The 22,548-nt window shown below is 38.5% G+C and overlaps 1 protein-coding gene across 1 annotated transcript in view; it reads left to right on the forward strand.

Moving 5' to 3' along the window:
* Window positions 1–22,548, forward strand: part of CFAP91 (cilia and flagella associated protein 91) — an 89,806-nt gene that overhangs the window by 20,586 nt on the left and 46,672 nt on the right. The window contains exon 6 of the mRNA XM_032852633.1: window positions 8,152–8,333. Within this exon, the coding sequence (XP_032708524.1) occupies window positions 8,152–8,333 (182 nt within the window). The remainder of the gene's footprint in view (window positions 1–8,151; window positions 8,334–22,548) is intronic.

A 22,548-nucleotide genomic window follows, 5' to 3' on the forward strand; every position in this document is an offset into this window, starting at 1 on the left:
TGGAAGGAATGGATAAATTCCTAGAACATATACACTACCAAAACTGAAGCGGGAAGAAATAGAAAATTTGAACAGACCCCTAACCAGCAATGGGATTAAACCAGTGATCAAAAATCTCCCAGCAAACAAAAGTCCAGGGTCAGGTGGGTTCCCAGGGGAATTCTGTCAAACATTTATTTTTTATTGCTTTAAAGTTTTTTTTTTTTTTGAAGATTTTATTTATCCATTTGACACAGAGAGAGATCACAAGCAGGGGGAGCAATAGGCAGAGGGAGAGGGAGAATGCAGGCTCCCCATTGAGCAGGGAGCCTGACACAGGGCCTAATCCCAGGACCATGGGATCATGACAAAGGCCAGACACCCAACCAGCTGAGCCACCCAGGTGCCCCTCTATCAAACATTTAAAGAAGAGTTAATACCTATTCTTCTGAAGCAGTTGCAAAAAAAGAAATGGAAGGAAAACTTCCAAACTCATTCTATGAGGCCTGCATTAGTTCCAAAACCAGACAAAGACATCACTAGAAAGAATTACAGGCCAATATCCCTAATGAATATGGATGTAAAGATAAATTTCCATAAGATAGTAGCAAATTGAATCCAATAGTACATTAAAGAGTTATTCACGACATCAAGTGGGATTTATTCCTGGGCTGCAAGGTGGTTCAATATTCACAAATCAATCAATGATACACCACATTGATAAAAGAAAGGAAAAAAAACCATATGACCCTCTCAATAGATGCAGAAAAATCATTTGACAAATATAGCATCCATTCATTATAAAAACCCTCAACAAAGTAGGGATAGAAGGAACATACCTCAACATTGTAAAGGCCATGTACAAAAGACCCACAGCTAATATCATCCTCAATGAGGAAAAACTGCAAGCCTTCCCTCTATGGTCAGGAATATGACAGGGATGGCCACTCTCATCTTTGCTATTAAAGTAGTACTGAAAGTCCTAGCCTCAGCAATCAGACAACAGATTGGCATCCAGATTGGCAAGGAAGAAATCAAACATAACTATCCATAGACAACATAATACTCTATGTAGAAAACCCAAAAGACCCCACCCCAAAATTGCCAAAACCGATGACATGAATTTAGTAAAGTTGCAGGATACAAAGCCAGTGTACAGAAATCTGTTGCATTTCTGTACACCAATAATGAAGCAACAGGAAGAGAAATCAAGAAATCAATTCCATTTACAATTGTACCAAAAACAAGATACTTAAGAATAAACCTAACCAAAGAGGTAAAAGATCTGTACTCTGAAAACTATAGAACACTTATGCAAGAAATTGAAGAAGACACAAAGAAATGGAAAAACATTCCATATTCATGGGTTGGAAGAGCAAATATTGTTAAAATGTCTATACCACCCAAAACAATCCACACATTCAGTGCAATCCCTATCAAAATATCAACAGAACTTTTCACAGAGCTAGAACAAAACAATCCTAAAATTTGTATGGAGCCACAGAAGACCCTGAATTGCCAAAGCGATCTTGTAAAAGAAAAGCAAAGCTGGAGGCATCACAATTCAGGACTTCAATTTATATTACAAAACTGTAGTTATCGAGACAGTATGGTCCTGGCACAGAAACAGATATATAGATCAATGTAACAGAACAGATAACCCAGAAATGGACCCACAACTATATGATCAACTAATCTTTGACAAAGCAGGAAAGAACATCCCATGGAAAACAGTCTGTTCCATAAAAAAGAGTGTAATCTTGCCATTTGCAACAACATGGATAGAATTAGAGTGTATTCTGCTAAGCAAAGTAAGTCAGAAGGACAAATACAATTTTATTTCATTCATATGTGGAATTTAAGAAACAAAACAGATGAACATGGCAGGTGGAAAGACAGGCAAACCATAAATCAGACTCTTAACTATAGAGAACAGTGTTGCTGGAGGGGAGGTGGGCAGGCGGATGGGCTAAATGGGTGATGGGGATTAAGGAGGATACTTGTGATGAGCACTGGGTGTTATATGTACGTGGTAAATCACTAAATTCTACTCCTGAAACTAATATTACACTGTATGTTAACTAAGTGGAATTTAATACAAACTTTAAAAAAATAAAAACTTTTGCTGGACAAAGGCAGTGTCAGTAGAATGAGAAGACAGCCACAGACTCAGAGAAGATATTTGCAAAGGAAGTATTTGCTAAAGAACCGTTATCCAAACTATGTAGTAAACTTCAAACATAACAATAAGAAAAAGAACAACCGGATTTTAAAACGGACCAAAGACCTTAACAGACACCTCACATAAAGGATATACAGATTGCAAATAAGAATATGAAAAGATGCTTCACATCATATGTCATTGGGGAAATGCAAATTAAAACGATAATAAGATGTTACTTGCACTTACTAGAATGGCCACCATCTGGGACACTAACAGTACCAGCACCAGGAACCCTCATTCATTGCTGGTGGGAAATACAAAATGCTATAGCCACTTTGGGAGACAGTTTGGCTATTATACAACTAAATATACTCTTAGCATATGATCCAGCAATCTTGCTCCTTGGTGTTTACCCCAGGAGTTGAAAAGTCACACAAAAATTAGAAAAATTTACACAAACCTGCACATAAACCTATTAGTATTTATAGCAACTTTATTCATAAATGCCAAAACTTGGAGGCAACCATGATGTCCTTTACCAGGTTGATGGATAAACTATGGTATATTGAGACAGTGTAATATATTATTCATCACTAAAAGGAAATGAGCTATTAAGTCATGGAAAGATGTGGAGGAATCTTAAATGCATATTACTAAGACAAAGAAGGCAATCAGGAAAAGCTACAGTATGTATGATTCCAACTATATCACATTCTGGAAAAGACAAAGCTATGGTGATCCTAAAAGGATCACTGATTGCCAGGGGTTTTGGTATGGATGAATAGAAGGGGTACAGAGAATTTTTAGGACGGGTAAGATACTCTGTATGACACTGTAATGGCAGATAGGTATTATACTACATATACTACATATTGTAAGGATTTGTCCAAACCGTAGAATGTATAATACCAAGAGAGAACTGCAATATACGTTATGGGGTGATCATGACGTGTAAATGTATGTTCTTCACTTGTAACAAAGGTACCGCTCTGGTGAGGGATATTGATAATGGAGCAGCCTATGCATGTGTGGAGGCAAAGTGTCTATGGGAAATCTCTGTACCTTCCTCTCAGTTTTACTGTAAATGTAAAACTGCTCTGAAAACATTAAGTCTTTAAAAAATACATTCTTTAGGGGCGCCTGGGTGGCTCAGTGGGTTAAGCCTCTGCCTTCGGCTCAGGTCATGATCTCAGTGTCCTGGGATCGAGCCCCGCATCGGGCTCTCTGCTCCGCAGGAAGTCTGCTTCCTCCTCTCTCTCTCTGCCTGCCTCTCTGCCTACTTGTCATCTCTATCTGTCAAATAAATAAATAAATAAACCTTAAAAAAAAAAATACATTCTTTAGCGTTCAGTTACAGAACAGGGTTTGCTGCTTTGTGAGACCCCTCTTTGTGTTTAGTTTTGTTGGGCCTGGAAGGGAAAATCTAGAAGGGGGTCTGGCAGACAGTGCATGCTCCTGGTGCTTGTGCGGTAGGGGAGGAGGAAGGGTCTGGATAGAGGGAGCAGAGCAGCGGTACATGCCGTCAGGGTACCAGTGAGCCTGTAGATGGGATCCAGGGCTCAAGCCAGATGAGAAGCAAATACGGGGTTTTTCTTGTTTTTGAGTCCTGACTGAAGTTGGGGAGGGGTAGGAGAGAGATCATTGTTCTTTCTTACTCAGTTTATTCTCCCTAAAACAGGCTGAAATGGAGAAAAAGAGTATAGGTTGGAGAAAAATAAGTTAGAAAAGAATCTATTAAGTTATCATAGGACTTCGGTCAAGATAGCTTTCTGCCTTTGCATCCTCTCCTCTGACTCATCTAGAAGGATCTTAAATCATCAGAAAGGTTAGTCAGAAGGATTCATTAGGCTTTATCATAATCTTAGCATATTTGATCAGATGGTTCAAATGTGTATAATTTTTAATTTGGTAAGCAATTTATTTTCTTGACTCAAACCAGTGGTGTTATAATATTCATATGATCTGAGATAATATAAAGCTGATTTGAAGTTATTTCCTCAACTAGAATCTTTATAGTCAAATAATTTCTGCTGAAAACATAAATTATAAATATCTAAATTATCTACATAGGTTAGAAATTCATAACAGCTGCTGAAAAAATGATTTCAATACCATTAGAATTCAGCATTAATAACAGTTTAAAGTACTATTTCATTATAGGTTGAACCTCCAAGAAGGTGCTTCTTTCTAACTGACTTGAAGTGCATTTTTGTTAGAGCTCGGCTCTGTATTGTTTTGCTTATATATAAACACCTCCCATTGCCTTTGACTATTTTTTTTAAAGATTTTATTTATTTATTTGACAGACAGAGATCACAAGTAGGCAGAGAAGCAGGCAGAGAGAGAGGAGGAAGCAGGCTCCCCGCTGAGCAGAGAGCCCGACGCGGGGCTCGATCCCAGAACCCTGGGATCGTGACCTGAGCTGAAGGCAGAGGCTTTAACCCGCTGAGCCACCCAGGTGCCCTGTCTTTGACTATTTTTTAAGATGGAAATCTTTCTCTTTTTTGCCATTATATTTCAGTTTTTTTGCTTATGTAATTTAATATTCTACCAACTAGAAAACATATTTTCTTTTAAATGGAAATGGCTATTTTTTCCCTTATTTTTTAGTACTTATTTAATAGTACTACATGTTTGGATTTTAAAAAAATGTTAGAAAATTTAGAAAACTATAAAAATGAAAAAACTCTGTAATCCTATCCAGAAATAGTTGTTTTGTTGTATATCCATCTAGGCATTTTTCTATGCACAAAACACAGGTTTGTTTGTTTTTTAAGATTTTATTTTATTTATTTGACAGAGAGAGATAGAGATCACAAGTAGGCAGAGAGGCAGACAGAGAGAGGGGGGGAAGCAGTCTCCCTGCTGAGCAGAGAGCCCGACTCGGGGCTCGATCCCAAGACCCACAGATCATGACCTGAGCCGAAGGCAGAGGCTTAACCCACTGAGTCACCAAGTTTCCCCCAAAACACAGTTTTAAATATAAAAATGTAGTCCTGTTGTACATGCTGCTCTATAGTGTGCTTTTTTTTCCTATTTTACATTGAATTATGGACATTTTTATATGTTTATAAATTCTGATTACATTTTTACTTTTAATAGCTGGATAAATTCCATTATAGGTATACCATATTTTTTGAAGTAGTTTTTCTGTTGATGGTGATCACTTAAGTTTGATTTTTCTTGAAAAAGAGCCACATGAATAGATTGGAAAGATTTCCCTCAGGTATGATTTAGTTAAAAAGGGAAGATGCAAAAATGTATTAATAATATGATTTCCGTGTTAGCAAAACAATAATAATCTATATGTGTATATTTGTGTAAGTATAGAAGAATAAGTGTGGATGAAAATACAGCAAGGTTAAAGCATAATTCAAGGATATATTCTAGATCTAGGATATACAGAAAGGGTACTGCTATAGGTGGATAAGGGAGGAAAAGATATTAAGGGAAATAAACTCAAAAGGAAAAGAGAAAAACACTGCTGGGGTGGCTGGCTGGCTCAGTTGGTGGAGTTGCAACTCTTGATCTTGGGGTTGTGAGTTCGAGCCCCTCATTGGGTGCAGAGATTCCTTAAAAATAAAATCTTTAGGGGCGCCTGGGTGGCTCAGTGGGTTAAAGCCTCTGCTTTCGGCTCAGGTCATGATCCCAGTGTCCTGGGATCGAGCCCCGCATCGGTCTCCTTGCTCAGCAAGGAGCCTGCTTCTCTCTCTGCTGTTGCCTGCTGCTCTGCCTGCTTGTGTTCTCCCTCTCTCTCTCTCTCTGACCAATAAATAAATAAATAAAAATAAAAAACAAACAAAAAAAATCTTTAAAAAAAATAAAATCTTTATTTTATTTTTTAGATTTTATTTAAATTCAAGTTAGTTAAAATATAGTGTATTATTAGTCTCAAGGGTAGAATTTAGTGATTCATCAGTTGCGTATAACAGCCAGTGCTCATTACATCAAGTACCTTCCTTAATACCCATCACCCAATTACTCGGTCCCCTCACCAACCTCCCCTCCAGCAATTCTGTTCCCTTTAAGAGTATCTTAGGGTTTGCTCCCTGTTTTTATCTTATTTTTTCCTTCCCTTTTCCTGTGTTCATCTGTTTTATTTCTTAAATTCTACATGAGTGAAATCATATGGTATTTGTCTTTCCTTGATTATTTCACTTAGCATAATACACTCTAGTTCCATCCATGTCATTGCACATGGCAAGATTTCATTCTTTTTGAAGGCTGAGTAATATTCCAGTGTGTGTGTGTGTGTGTGTGTGTACACACTATATCTTTATCCACTCATCAGTTGATGGACATCTAAAAATAAAACCTTAGAAAAGAAAACAGTGCACTATTTTTAAAGTATATGTGCTATCGTACTTGTTATAAAAATATATGAATATTAAAATAACCATATATCATTTTGATATCATATAAAAATATATAAAATATAAACATTATCATACTTGTTATAAAAATTATGTTAATAGTAGACATGTTTATTTTTTGTAATTTTTTAAAGATTTTATTTATTTATTTGACAGAGAGCTAGAGAGCACACGTAGGCAGAGTGGCAGGCAGTGGGAAGAGAGAAGCAGGTTCTCCGCTGAGCAGGGAGCCCAACATGGGGCTCGATTCCAGGACCCCGAGATCATGACCCGAGCCGAAGGCAGATGCCTAGCTGACTGAGCCACCCAGGTGCCCCAGGAGTAGACATATGTTTGAATGAATTAATGTAAAATTTTTTTCTGTGCTTAAAAGTAACCAGAATAAGAAAAAAACAAAAAGTTGAAAATATAGATCTAAGATTGATGCCTAATAACCTCAGGTGCAACCATTTTTTTAAAATTGGTCATTAAAAAAGTTTTTAAGTTTTCTCTTACACATCAGACTTTATGAATATGTTTGCATATATCTCTATATCTGTTTATATTTCAGTTTATATTTATGTTTCTTTGCAATTTCATCAATGCTAGGTATTTTCAATTTTTTAGATCTTTGCTTATGTGATATAATAAAATAGCATCTTGTGGTTTTATTTTACTTTTCTTTGATTACTAGTTACGTTCATTATTTTTTCATATGTTTGCTACAAGTTTTCATTTTTGTCAATTGTTCTTTATCCATTTTTCTTTTAGTATTTAACTGTCTTACTGATTTATAAGGCCTTTATTTGGTAATAAAAATATTATGGTATATTTACTTATGTTTCCTATTACTTTTATAATCTCATTTTTTACATTAAATGCCTTAAAATATCTCGAATTAATTTCTATCCAAGGGATGAGGTAACTTTTACATAGTTAACCAAGTAATCCTAGCATTAATTAATTGAGTCATCTATCTTGAAAGAGCCTTGCCTTTTTTTTTTTTTCAAGATTTTATTTATTTGACAGAGAGAGATCACAAGTAGTCAGAGAGGGAGAGAGAGAGAGAGAGAGGGAGGAGGAAGCAAGCTCCCTGCCCAGCAGAGAGCCCGATGCGGGACTCGATCCCAGGACCCTGAGATCATAACCTGAGCTGAAGGCAGAGGCTTAATCCACTGAGCCACCCAGGCAGCCCCAAGAGCCTTGCCTTTTTAAAAAATCAGAAAGCATCTCTTCTCTTTTCTCTGCTCCTGAATTTCTAGAGGGAAACAAATTTTGTTGTATAACTGAAAGCAGAGAAAAAAGAAACCAGAAGTTAGCAATTCTCAACAGGTTCAGAAATAACTGTATGACATCCTAGAATCTACCTTTTATAGTTCTATACTATATTCCCGCCCAGTGATACACAGATAAGTAGGTACTTTTGTGATTAGACCTGGGCTTTTATATCCCTTCAGTTTCTTGGCAGAGGTGAGACTAACAAGGCAGTTCTCTCACGATAATTGGGCACAATCCTGGATACACTGGATTCATGAATTTGTGCATGTTTAAAGGGGGAATGGGCTTAGAGAAGCTAAGGATTTATTTCTACCTGACTGTATAGTATTCTAAGAGATTGGATCAGGTTTTAATTTTTGAAATAATTTTCCCTTTTAGGACAGAGGCATATATTTTCCCTCCTACTCCTGCTAAGTACCCTCCCGTACCTTCAAAGTATACCGTGGGTACTCAGACTGATTATCGGGATGCTGAAGTTCAAACTGATCCGTATTCTCCAGAATATGTAGTATGTCAGGATTCAATCCCTGAGCTCTTGACCTTGGCTACTCTTACGTGGGGTGAGTTGACAATTGTCTTGATTATTTTTGAAGGCCTGTCCTGATAACAGTGCATGCTGTTGAGTTCCTGGAAATGATGTGCTCAGAGGCAACTGGCTCTGTTGCTGTTTAAAATGTCTTGCTCAGAAGAGCTACTTCACAGACTCATGCTTCTATCAATACTTTTCTTCAAGGAGAGTATACCCTTTCCATTTTAAGGAGGCTTATTGTACTTTATCCTCGAAGCTGAAGTTCTATTTCAGCTTAATTTTGTGTTTATTTGCTGACTACTCACCTCCCCCCACCCCCAAACTGTTTTTCCTAGTGAATCAATTCTTTTTCATTGAGCAATCCTCACTCCCTCTTTACATATAAACCTTTTTTGAGTGTATAATACTGAGTGTATATTCCACCATATGTAACAGTATTATCTTACTTTGCCAAAATATCTTGCAGTTATCAAAGCTCTCTTATATACCCCTATTGGATGATTTGCGTGATTTCTTTTGCTGGTATCTCTAAAATGTCAGTATGGTTCAGGCTCAGAAATTCACTCTTAGAATGCAATAAAATCTGACCTAGGCCTATATTATGTGAAATTAGAAAAATTAATAAGGAAAGGGGCTTTTAAAAAAATTATTTTATTTTTTCAGTGTTCCAAGATTCATTGTTTATGCACCACACCCAGTGCTCCATGCAATACGTGCCCTCCATAAAACCCACCACCAGGCTTACCCATCTCCCTACCCCCACCCCTCCAAAACCCTCAGTTTGTTTCTCAGAGTCCACAGTCTCTTATGGTTTGTCTCCCCCTCCGATTTCCCCCAACTCACTTCTCCTTTCCTTCTCCCAATGTCCTCCGTGTTATTCCTTATGCTCCACAAGTAAGTGAAACCATATGATAATTGACTCTTTCTGCTTGACTTATTTCACTCAGCATAATCTCCTCTAGTCCCGTCCATGCTGATACAAAAGTTGGGTATTCATCCTTTCTGATGGAGGCACAATATTCCATTGTATATATGGACCACATCTTCTTTATCCATTCGTCTGTTGAAGGGTATCTTGGCTCTTTCCACCATTTGGCTATTGTGGCCATTGCTGCTGTGAACATTGGGGTACAGATGACCCTTCTGTTCACTACATCTGTATCTTTGGGGTAAATACCCAGTAGTGCAATTGCAATAGGGTAGCTCTATTTTTAATTTCTTTTTTTTTTTTAAGATTTTATTTATTTATTTGACAGAGATCACAAGTAGGCAGGCAGAGAGAGAGAGAGGAGGAGGAAGCAGGCTCCCTGAGGAGCAGAGAGCCCGATGCAGGGCTCAATCCCAGGACCCTGAGATCATGACCTGAGTTGAAGGCAGAGACTTTAACTCACTGAGCCACCCAGGCGCCCGCCCTAGTCTATTTTTGATTTCTTATGGGATCTCCACTCTGTTTTCCAAAGTGGCTGCACCAATTTGCATTCCCACTGGAACTCAGTGTAAGAGGGTTCCAGAAAGGGGCTTTTGGAAATGAGTAGACATTAGCTTCTTGAACTCACTTGATTGTAGCTGGGAAACTGAGAGCCAGGGAAGCCAGCTCCTCCTAGGTGTTAGAGATAGTTGGTATACTATAATGATTTTTATTAAAATGAGTTACTTTTGTTTCCCAGTTGTGACAGTTTGCTCTGGTCAAGTCTGTGTCATAGACAGTAAAGATGTTCATATCTGAGACCTAATTTGGTTCTTGTTTCCTGGCTCACCTTACAAATTCAGAAGCATTCTTTACATCCATACTTGAAAGTAGAGGCTCTACTTTGAAATGAGATTTTCAGATGAGGTTTCAGACTGATTAAAAATATGCTGAAACTTTTCCCTTCTGCTCTGAATATGTATACGTATTAGTGTATATATATATGAAAATATATATTGGTTATATGTTTATTAATGTGTTTGTATACACATATATACTTTTTAAGAAAGGAAGAAAATTTCCATAGTTTAGAAGTGTAGACTAACTAAAAGAAAGAAGTAGGTGGGAGCCTATGATGATGAGCAGGGACTGTGAATGGTGGGGAGCCAGATCTGAAATGCCTGCCTGAACTAGAAGAAGCAGGACTTTTCTCCTGCCCACAGGTGGGACTGAAGCCCAGTGCCTGCCAACACAGATGTTGAAGTATCAGTAAAAACCACTGAGTCAGGTCTACCCCCTCATTTGTAAGGCCCTCAGTAGGAGCTTAAAGGGAGGCCTGTATACTATATGTATAGATGTTTTAAAATGATAAATCAAGTTAATATCTGTTAAGTAAAATATTTTAAGGAAAAGGATCTGTATTTTTCACAAATATATCTTTTTTCTATTTTTTAAAAAATATTTTATTTATTTATTTTCAGAGAGAGAGAGAACATGCACAAGAAGGCAGAGTGGCAGGAAGAGGCAGAGAGAGAAGCAGGCTCCCCGCTGAGCAAGGAGCCCAATACAGGACTCGATCCCAGGACCCTAGGATCATGACCTGAGCCGAAGGCAGAAGTTTAACCCACTGAGCCACCCAGGCGTCCCTACAAATATATCTTTATAACAAGTTGAAAGGACAAGTTTAAATGGAAAATTCTTAGGTTCCTTGGGATTCTTTGGTTGAATGGGGCAGCAAGAAAAGAGGCTGCCTGTGACTTACATTTTTCCTCTGGCTCTGTTCCACATCATGAGGGGCCTGTCATGTATGCATGTGATTACTTCACTTTGTTTTTCCAATCTCTGCATTCATATCCCTGTAAACAGCTGCCACGTGGCTACTCCTTGGGTTTAAGGATGAATAAACAGGGGCACCTGGGTGGCTCAGTTGGTTAAACATCTTCTTTCAGCTCAGATCATGATCCCATGGTCCTGGGATCAAGCCCAACATTGGGCTTGCTTGGTGAAGAGCCTGCTTCTCCCTCTCACTCTGCTGCTCCTTGTGCTTGTGATTTTTTTCTCTCTCTCTCTGTTAGATGAATAAAATCTTAAGAAAAAAGGGGGGAGGGGAGTGGCCAAACAGCAGCATATAGTCTGCCCAGGGGAGTCTGAATTCTAGGAAGAGGTCCATGTAGATACTGCAAGGAGGCTTGGGCCATTTGTTCAAGGAATTCCAAGGTCCCTAAGAGTAGAGTAGGTTCAGCTGGGCATAGTCTGTTGAACTCCTCATCTTATGATAATGGGCAGGGCTCTAAAGAATGAGGCTGGGGAGCTATCCCTTTTGCCAGGTCATAGAGTGTTACTACCCAGGGTGCTCATGAGAGAACTCTACAGATGATCTCAACCCAAGAATCACAAAATATCTAAAGAACACAGGCACCAGGAGTGATCCACAAAAAGTTAAAAAAGAGAGAGAGAGAGAGAGAATAAATTCCTGAGCAAACAGAGCAAATGGAGCAATCTGAAAAGGACTTGGGGAATACTTTTTATATCCTCAAAGATACAAAGAGGGATAAAACATAAAAACGAGAGTGGGAGCTATGAAAAAGAACCAGTTGCAATCACTGGGAAAACTATGAAGTTTGAAATAAAATGAGCTCAGTAGTAAACTAGGCAGTGCTGAAGAACAAATTAGTGAAATGAAAGAGTAAATGAGCAAATATTCCAGAATGCAATATTCAAAGGTAGAATAAGGTTAAAAAAGAAAAAAAAAGGTAAGAACCATGGGGGATAGTGTTATAAGATCCTATAACAGAGAGAATGGTGGAGAAGCAATGCAAGAAAAGATAATGGCTGAGAAAGATAAATGGCTGAGAATTTCCCAGGACTAAAGAAAGATATGAATCATGTACTGTTGGATCCTATTGGCTAGTATTTGGTGACAATTTTTGCATGTGTTCATCAAGGATATTGGCCTGTAATTCTCTTTTTTGATGGGGTCTTTGTCTGGTTTTGGTATCAAGGTAATGCTGGCCTCATATAATGAGTTTGGAAGTTTTCCTTCCATTTCTATTTTTTTGGAAGAGTTTCAGGAGGATAGTATTAATTCTTCTTTAAATGTTTGGTAGAATTCCCCTGGGAAGCTGTCTGGTCCTGGGCTCTTGTTTTTTGGGAGATTTTTGATGACTGCTTCAATCTCCTTACTGGTTATGGGTCTGTTCAGGTTTTCTATTTCTTCCTGGTCCAGTTTTGGTAGTTTATATGTTTCTAGGAATGCATCCATTTCTTCCAGATTGTCAGATTTGCTGGCGTATAGTTGCTCATAATATATTCTTTTTTTTTTTTAATTTTTTTTTATTTTTTCAGCGTAACAGTATTCATTATTTTTGCACCACACCCAGTGCTCCATGCAATCTGTGCCCTCTCCAATACCCACCACCTGGATCTCCCAACCTCCCACCCCCCACCCCTTCAAAACCCTCAGATTGTTTTTCAGAGTCCATAGTCTCTCATGGTTCACCTCCCCTTCCAATTTCCCTCAACTCCCTTCTCCTCTCCATCTCCCCTTGTCCTCCCTGCTATTTGTTATGCTCCACAAATAAGTGAAACCATATGATAATTGACTTTCTCTGCTTGACTTATTTCACTCAGCATAATCTCTTCCAGTCCTGTCCATGTTGCTACAAAAGTTGGGTATTCATCCTTTCTGATGGAGGCATAATACTCCATAGTGTATATGGACCACATCTTCCTTATCTATTCGTCTGTTGAAGGGCATCTTGGTTCTTTCCACAGTTTGGTGACCGTGGCCATTGCTGCTATAAACATTGGGGTACAGATGGACCTTCTTTTCACTACATCTGTATCTTTGGGGTAAATACCCAGGGGTGCAATGGCAGGGTCATAGGGAAGCTCTGTTTTTAATTTCTTGAGGAATCTCCACAGTGTTCTCCAAAGTGGCTGCACCAACTTGCATTCCCACCAACAGTGTAAGAGGGTTCCCCTTTCTCCACATCCTCCCCAACACATGTTGTTTCCTGTCTTGCTAATTTTGGCCATTCTAACTGGTGTAAGGTGGTATTTCAATGTGGTTTTAATTTGAAACTCCCTGATGGCTAGTGATGATGAACATTTTTTCATGTGTCTGATAGCCATTTGTATGTCTTCATTGGAGAAGTGTCTGTTCATATCTTCTGCCCATTTTTTGATATGATTGTCTGTTTTGTGTGTGTTGAGTTTCAGGAGTTCTTTATAGATTCTGGATATCAACCTTTTGTCTGTACTGTCATTTGCAAATATCTTTTCCCATTCCGTGGGTTGCCTCTTTGTTTTTTTGACAGTTTCCTTTGCTGTGCAGAAGCTTTTGACCTTGATGAAGTCCCAAAAGTTCATCTTCACTTTTGTTTCCTTTGCCTTTGGAGACATATCTTGAAAGAAGTTGCTGTGACTGATATCGAAGAGGTTACTGCCTATGTTTTCCTCTAGGATTCTGATGGATTCCTGTCTCACGTTGAGATCTTTTATCCATTTTGAGTTTATCCATGTGTACAGTGTAAGAGAATGGTCGAGTTTCATTCTTCTGCATATAGCTGTCCAGTTTTCCCAGCACCATTTATTGAAGAGATTGTCTTTTTTCCACTGTATATTTTTTCCTGTTTTGTCGAAGATTAATTGACCATAGAGTTGAGCTCTCTACTCTGTTCCACTGGTCTATGTGTCTGTTTTTATGCCAGTACCATGCTGTCTTGGTGATCACGGCTTTGTAGGAAAGCTTGAAATCAGGTAACGTGATGCCCCCAGTTTTATTTTTGTTTTTCAACATTTCCTTAGCAATTCGGGGTTTCTTCTGATTCCATACAAATTTTAGGATTATTTGCTCCAGCTCTTTGAAAAATACCGGTGGAATTTTGATCGGAATGGCATTAAAAGTATAGATTGCTCTAGGCAGTATAGACATTTTAACAATGTTTATTCTTCTGATCCAAAAGCATGGAATGGTCTTCCATCTTTTTGTGTCTTCTTCAATTTCTTTCATGAGTGCTCTGTAGTTCCTCGAGTACAGTTCCTTTACCTCTTTGGTTAGGTTTATTCCCAGGTATCTTATGGTTCTTGGCGCTATAGTAATGGAATTGATTCTCTAATTTCCCTTCCTGTATTTTCATTGTTAGTGTATAAGAAAGCCACTGATTTCTGTATGTTGACTTTGTATCCTGCCACATTGGTGAATTGCTGTATGAGTTCTAGTAGTTTGGGGGTTGAGTCTTTTGGGTTTTCCATATAAAGAATCATGTCATCTGCGAAGAGAGAGAGTTTGACTCTTCATTGCCAATTTGGATACCTTTTATTTCTCTTTGTTGTCTGATTGCTGTTGCTAGGACTTCTAATACTATGTTGAACAAGAGTGGTGAGAGTGGGTATCCTTGTCTTGTTCCTGATCTCAACGGGAAGGCTGCAAGCTTTTTCCCATTGAGGATGATATTTGCTGTGGGTCTTTCATAGATAGATTTTATGAAGTTCAGGAATGTTCCCTCTATCCCTATACTTTGAAGTGTTTTAATCAGGAACGGATGCTGGATTTTGTCAAATGCTTTTTCTGCATCAATTGAGAGGACCATGTGGTTCTTCTCTCTTCTCTTATTGATTTGTTCTATCACATTGATTGATTTGCGAATGTTGAACCATCCGTGTAGCCCAGGGATGAATCCCACCTGGTCATGGTAGATCATCTTTTTAATGTGCTGTTGGATCCTGTTTGCTAGGTTCTTGTTTAGAATCTTAGCATCCATATTCATCAGTGATATTGGTCTGAAATTCTCCTTTCTGGTAGGGTCTTTGCCTGGTTTGGGGATCAGGGTAATGCTGGCTTCATGAAAAAGTCTGGAAGTTTTCCTTCTGCTTCCATTTTTTGAAACAGCTTCAGGAGAATAGGTGTTATTTCTTCTTTGAAAGTTTGGTAGAATTCCCCAGGGAATCCATCAGGTCTGGGCTCTTGTTTTTTGGGAGGTTTTTGATCACTGCTTCAATCTCGTTACTAGATATCGGTCTATTCAGGTTGTCAATTTCTTCCTGGTTCAATTTTGGGAGTTTATAGTTTTCCAGGAATGCATCCATTTCATCTAGGTTGCTTAGCTGATTGGCATATAACTGTTGATAATAATTTCTGATGATTGTTTCTACTTCCTTGGTGTTAGTTGTGATCTCTCCCTTTTCATTCATAATTTTATGAATTTGGGCTTTCTCTCTTTTCTTTTGGATTAGTGTGGCCAATGGTTTATCGATCTTATTGATTCTTTCAAAAAACCAGCTTCTAGTTTCATTGATATGTTCTACTGTATCTCTGCTTTCTACCTCATTGATCTCTGCTCTAATCTTGATGATTTCCCTTCTTATGTGTGGAGTTGGTTTGATTTGTTGTTGATTCTCCAGTTCTTTATGTATTCTGGATTTTTCAATTTTTTCGAGGGAGACTTGGATGGCTATGTATTTCCCCCTTAGGATGGCCTTTGCTGTATCCCATAGGTTTTGGACCAAAGTGTCTTCATTCTCATTGGTTTCCATGAATTATTTCAGTTCTTCTTTGATCTCCTGGTTGATCCAAGCATTCTTAAGCAAGGTGGCCTTTAGCTTCCAGGTGTTTGAGTTCCTTCGGAACTTTTCCTTGTGATTGAGCTCCAGTTTCAAAGCATTGTGATCTGAGAATATGCAGGGAATAATCTCAGTCTTTTGGTATCAGTTGAGTCCTGATTTGTGACCCAGTATGTGGTCTATTCTGGAGAAGGTTCCATGTGTACTTGAGAAGAATGAGTATTCTGTTGTTTTAGGGTGGAATGTTCTGTATATATCTATGAGGTCCATCTGGTCCAGTGTGTCATTCAATGCTCTTGTTTGTTTATTGATTTTCTGCTTCGATGATCTATTTCTGAGAGAGGCATGTTAAGATCTCCTACTATTAATGTATTCATATCAATATGACTCTTTATCTTGATTAACAGTTTTCTTATGTAATTGGCTGCTCCCATATTGGGGGCGCTCATAATATATTCTTATAATTGTTTGCATTTCTTTGGTGTTGGTTGTGATCCCTCCTCTTTCATTCATGATTTTATTTATTTGGCTCTTTTCTCTTTTCTTTTTGATAAGTCTGGCCAGGGGTTTATCAATCTTATGAATTCTTTCAAAGAACCAGCTCCTAGTTTCGTTGATCTGTTCTACTACTCTTTTGGTTTCTATTTCATTGATTTCTGCTCTGATCTTTATGATTTCTCTTCTCCTGCTGGGTTTAGGTTTTCTTTGCTGTTTTTTCTCCAGCTCCTTTAGGTGTAGGGTTAGGTTGTGTACTTGAGACTTTTCTTGTTTCATGAGAAAGGCTTGTATTGCTATATACTTTCTTCTCAGGACCACCTTTGCTGTGTCCCACAGATTTTGAACAGTTGTGTTTTCATTATCATTTGTTTCCATGAATTTTTTCAATTCTTCTTTAATTTCCTGATTGACCCATTCATTTTTTAGTAGGATGTTCTTTAGCCTCCATATATTTGAGTTCTTTTCAACTTCCCTCTTGTGATTGAGTTATAGCTTCAGAGCATTGTGGTCTCAAAATATGCAGGGAATGATCCCAATCTTTTGGTACCAGTTGAGACCTGATTTGTGACCCAGGATGTGATCTATTCTGGAGAATGTTCCATGTGGACCAGAGAAGAATATGTATTCTGTTGCTTTGGGATGGAATGTACTGTATATATCTGTGATGTCCATCTGGTCCATTGTGTCATTTAAGGCCTTTATTTCCTTGTTGATCTTTTGCTTGGATGATCTGTCCATTTCAGTGAGGGGGGTGTTATAGTCCCCTACTATTATTGTATTATTGTCGGTGTGTTTCTTTGATTTTGTTATTAATTGGTTATATAGATGGCTGCTCCCATGCTAGGGGCATAGATATTAAAATTGTTAGATATTCTTGTTGGACAGACCCTTTGAGTATGATATAGTGTCCTTCCTCATCTCTTATTATAGTCTTTGTCTTAAAATCTAATTGCTCTGATATAAGGATTGCCACCCCAGGTTTTTTAAAATGTCTGTTAGCATGGTAAATTGTTTTCCACCCCCTCACTTTAAATCTGGAGGTATCTTTGGGTCTAAAATGAGTTTCTTGTAGACAGCATATTGAGGGGTTTTGTTTTTTTATCCATTCTGATACCCTGTGTCTTTTGATTGGGGCATTTATCCCACTTACATTCAGGGTAACTATTGAGAGATATGAATTTAGTGCCATTGTATTGCCTGTAAGGTGACTGTTACTGTATACTGTCTCTGTTCCTTTCTGGTCTACTACTTTTAGGCTCTCTCTTTGCTTAAAGAAATGCTTTCAATATTTCCTGTAGAGCTGGTTTGGTGTTTGCAAATTCTTTTAATTTCTTTTTGTCCTGGAAGTTTTTCATCTTTCCTTCTATTTTCAATGATAGCCTAGCTGGATACAGTCTTCTTAGCTGTATACTCTTCTCATTTAGTGCCCTGAATATATCATGCCAGTTCGTTCTGGCCTGCCAGGTCTCTGTGGATAAGTCTGCTGCCAATCTAATATTTCTACCATGGTATTTTACAGACATACAGCTTGTCCTGAGCTGCTTTCAGTATTTTCTCTTTGTCACTAAGACATGTAAGTTTTACTATTAGAGGATGGGGTGTGGACCTATACATTGATTTTGAGGGGGGTTCTTTGTTCCTCCTGGATTTTGATGCTTATTCCCTTTGCCATATTAGGGAGATTCTCTACTATAATTCACGCCTCTCTCTCTTTCTTCTTCTGGAATCCCAATTATTCTAATATTGTTTCGTCTTATGGTATCACTTATCTCTCGAATTCTCCCTTTGTGGTCCAGTAGTTGTTTGTCTCTCTTTTGCTCAGCTTCTTTATTCTCCATCATTTGGTGTTCTATATCACTAATTCTCTCTTCTGCCTCATTTTTTATTGTACCTCATTAATAGCTTTTTTTATTTCAACTTGGTTAGATTTTAGTTCTTTTATTTCTCCAGAAAGGGATTTTATTTCTCCAGAAAGGGTTTCTCTAATATCTTTCATGCCTTTTTCGAGCTCAGCTAGCACCTTGAGAACTGTCATTCTGAACTCTAGTTCTGACATATTACCGATGTCCATACTGATTAGGTCCCTAGCCATCGGTACTGCTTTGTGTTTTTTTTTTGTGGTAAGTTTTTCTGCCTTGTCATTTTATCCAGACAAGAATATATGATCGAGAGAATAAAATACTAAAAGGGTGGCAAAGACCCCCAAAAATGTACGCTAACCAAATTGGAAGAATCCAAAACCAGGGGGGAGAGGAAAAGGGGAAAAAAAGAAATAAAAATAAAAAAATTTTACACATTAGACTGTGTGTAAAAAATTTACACATTACACACACATTAGACTGGTGAATAGAACAGAGCCACCCACTTTATTTTGGGTGTATTTTGGTCTCTTTGAAGAAACTACCTCCCAAAATTTTAAAGAAAGAAAAACTTATATATATACAAAAATAAGGGTAAACATGATGAAGGGGTGGAATATGACTGTATAAATGAGAATTGAAAAAAAATTCTAAAAAAAGAATTGATGAGATAAGTTGGTTGGAAAAATAAAAAAAAAGAGGACGGAATGTACTCAGGTTGGAGACTAGAACAAATCCATGTGCTAGATTAGGGTATATTTTGATTAGAAGAAATTGTACCCCCCAATTTTTTTAAAAACCTACATGCATACAAAAAATAAGGTTAAATACAATGAAGGGATAAAATATGGTATAACAATGAAGGTTTAAAAAGATTTTTTTTTTAGAAAGGTATTGTTAAGATAAACTAGTTTAAAAACATTAAAAGAGGAAAGAGGAAATGTTAAAAAAATAGGATAAAAAAAAACTAGGGCGCCTGGGTGACTCAGTCATTAAGCGTCTGCCGTCAGCTCAGGTCATGATCCTAGGGTCCTGGGATGAGCCCCACATCAGGCTCCCTGCTCTGTGGGAAGCCTGCTTCTCCCTTTCACTCTGCTGCTCCTCTGCTTGTGTTCCCTCTCTTGCTGAGTCTCTGTCAAATAAATAAATAAAATCTTTTAAAGAAATATTTTTAAAAACTTAACTTTGCAAAACTAAAGGATCATGGGGAAAAAGCCACGGATTCTATGCGTTGCTTTCCCCTAGCTCTGGAGTTCCGCTGTTCTTGATCGGTGAGCTTGGTCTTGGCTGGATGTTCTTGCTGATCTTCTGCGGGAGGGGCCTGTTGCAGATTCTCAGATGTCTTTGCCTGAGGCAGAATTGCACCACCCTTGCCAGGGACCAGGCTAAGTAATCTGATTGGTTCGCTCTCGGAGCTTTTGTTCCCTGAACACTTTCTGTACTGCTTTGGAGGATGGAAATGAAAATTGTGGCCTCCCAATCTCTGGCCCAGAGGAGCCAAGAGCTTGGGGCCCCAATCCTCAGTGTTCCTTCAGATATAAGCAATCACTCTTGTCTCCCTGGTCTCTGGCCTTACTCCGAGCTCACCCGGCCTGTGACTGAACATTTCTATCTCTGGCGCACAGTCCCATTTGGAGTCTCCAAACCCAGCAGATTCCTGCTGCGCTGCTTCTCCCAGAGGAGGAAGGTGAGTCTCCCTGGATCTGCCACTTGTGGGGTCCCTGCTCAAAGAGCAGTGACCCAACTGTGCCTTGGATCATGGTTTAAGGTAACCCCGATCTGAAAGCTCACCCTGGCTCTGTTTCTGTAGTTGGCTTCCCTGCTCTGATACCTGGCAGCTCTGACACACTCAGACACCCCCAATCTTTCTGTGACCCTGTGGGACCTGAGACCACACTGTCCCCACGAGGGCTCCACCCCCGTTTAGCCTCTGGAGTGATGTCCCTCAGTGGAGCAGACTTCTAAATTTCTGATTTTGTGCTCCACTGCTCCACTGCTTGCCGGGAGCCCCCCATCCCCCGGTCCATCTTCCTGTTGCTTTCAGTTCACTTCTCCCCACATCCTACTTTCAGAAAGTGAAATCAGAAAGGAAATCTACCTTTTTGTTCCTAGAATTGCTCCTCTTCTTCTTTTCTATCGCCTTTTGAGTTGGTAGGTGTTCAGAATGGTTTGATAACTACCTAGCTGAACTCTGGGACCTGATGTCATTTCAATCTGCTACTCCTCCACCATCTTGCCTCTCATTCAAGATGATAATTTTTAAAAAAAAATTTTTGGGGGGTGCCTGGGTGGCTCAGGCATTAAGCATGTGCCCTCAGCTCAGGTCATGATCTCAGGATCCTGCAATCAAGTACCACATCTGGCTTCCTGCTCAGTAGGAAGCCTGCTTCTCTCTTTCCCACTCCCCCTGCTCGTGTTCTCTCTCTCGCTGTCTCTCTCTCTCTCTGTCAAATAAATAAATAAAATCTTTGAAAAAAAAGTTTTTATTTATTCATTTGAGAGAGAGAGAAGGCACAAGCAAAGGGAGGGGCAGAGAGAGAGAGACAACCAGGCTTCTCACTGAGCAGAGAGCCCAATGCAGGGCTCCATCCTAGGACCCTGAGATCATGACCTGAGTGAGCCAAAGGCAGATGTTTAACCTACCAAGCCATCCATATGCCCCGTAAAGATGATAATTTCTTAAAAAAAGAAGCAAGTATTAAAACTCTACGTTAGGATTGGCAGACTATGGTCCAAAAGCCAAATTGGCCTATTGCCTTTTTTTATATAGCTTGAATGCTAAGAATGGCTTTTACACTATAAAATAGATGAAAAAAAAAATCCTATTTTGTAGCATGTGAAAATTGCATGAAATTAAGAGTTCAGTGACTCTAAAGAGGTTTCATTGGAACACAGCCACACTCATTTGTTCATGTACTGTCCGCCTGCTTTTGCACTTCATTTTTTGGAAAAAAAATTAAAAAATTTTAATTTCATTATAATTAACATACAGTGTTATATTAATTTCAGGTGTATAAGATAGTGTTTCAACAGTTCTATACATTACTAACACTCATCACAATAAATTTATTCTTTAATCCTCATCACCTATTTCCCTCCTTCCTCCCTCCCAGTAACCAGTTCTCTATATTTAAGAGTCTATTTTTTGTTTTTCTTTTTTTTTCTTTGTTGGTTTGTTTTGTTTCTTAATTTCCACTTGAGTAAAATCATATAGTATTTGTCTTTCTCTGACTGACATTTCACTTAGCATTATGTTCTCTAGCTCTATCCATGTTATTGCAAATGACAAGATTTCATTCTTTTTTATGGCTGAATAATATTCTATTGTGTATATATGCCACTTCTTATTTATCCATTTATAATTCTATGGACACTTGGGTTACTTCCATAATCCACCTATTATAAATAACACTGCTATAAACATAGGGGTACATATACCTTTGGAAATGAGTGCTTTTGTATTCTTTGGATAAATACCTAGTAGTTCAAGTACTGGGTCGTATGGTAATTCTAGTTTTCAATTTTTTGAATAACCTACATGCTGTCTTCCACAATGTTTGCAGAAGTTTGCATTCCCGGGGTACCTGGCTGGCTCAGTGGAAAGAGCATTCCACTCTTGATCTCAGGGTCATAAGTTTGAGCCGCATGTTGGGTATAGAGATTATTTAAAAATGAAATCTTGAAAAATGTTTTGGGGCACCTGGGTGGCTTGGTTTGTTGAGTGTTGGACTCTTAATTTTGACTTAGGTCATGATACCAACCCCCGCATCGGAGTCATGCTCAGTGGGGAGTCTGTTTGAGATTCTCTCCCTTTCCCTCTGACCCTCCCCCTACTCACTCATGCACTCTCTCTTTCACAAATAAATATATAAATCTTTTAAAAAATTTTTGCATTCCCACCAACATCAAGGTTCCTTTTTCTCTACATCCTTGCCAACACTTGTGATTTATTACTTATTTTAGCCATTCTGACAGGTGTGAGATGATCTCTGATGTGTTTTTGATTTGCATTTTCCTGTTGATGAGTGATGCTGAACATCTTTTCTTGTGTCTGTTGGCCATCTGTATGTCTTCTTTGGAGAAATGACTGTGTGTGTGTGTGTGTGTGTGTGTGTGTGTGTGTGTGTGTGTTGAGTTGTAAACGTTCTTTCTATATTTTGGATACTAACCCTCGGTCAAATATGTCATTTGCAAATATATTCTTTCATTCAGTAGGTTGTCTTTTAGTTCTGTTGATTGTTTCCTTTGCTGTGCAGAAGCTTTTTATTGTAGTCCCAGTAATTTATTTTTGCTTTTGTTTCCCTTGCCTTGGGAGACTATCTAGAAAAATGTTGCTGTGACCAATGTCAGCGAAATTATTGCCAGTGTTCTCTTCTAGAATGTTTATGGTTTTAGGTCTCATATTTAGGTTTTTAATC

Source organism: Lontra canadensis, unplaced genomic scaffold (assembly GCF_010015895.1).
Source record: "Lontra canadensis isolate GAN:19392208 unplaced genomic scaffold, GSC_riverotter_1.0 scaffold6, whole genome shotgun sequence".
NCBI classification, from domain to species: Eukaryota; Metazoa; Chordata; class Mammalia; order Carnivora; family Mustelidae; genus Lontra; species Lontra canadensis.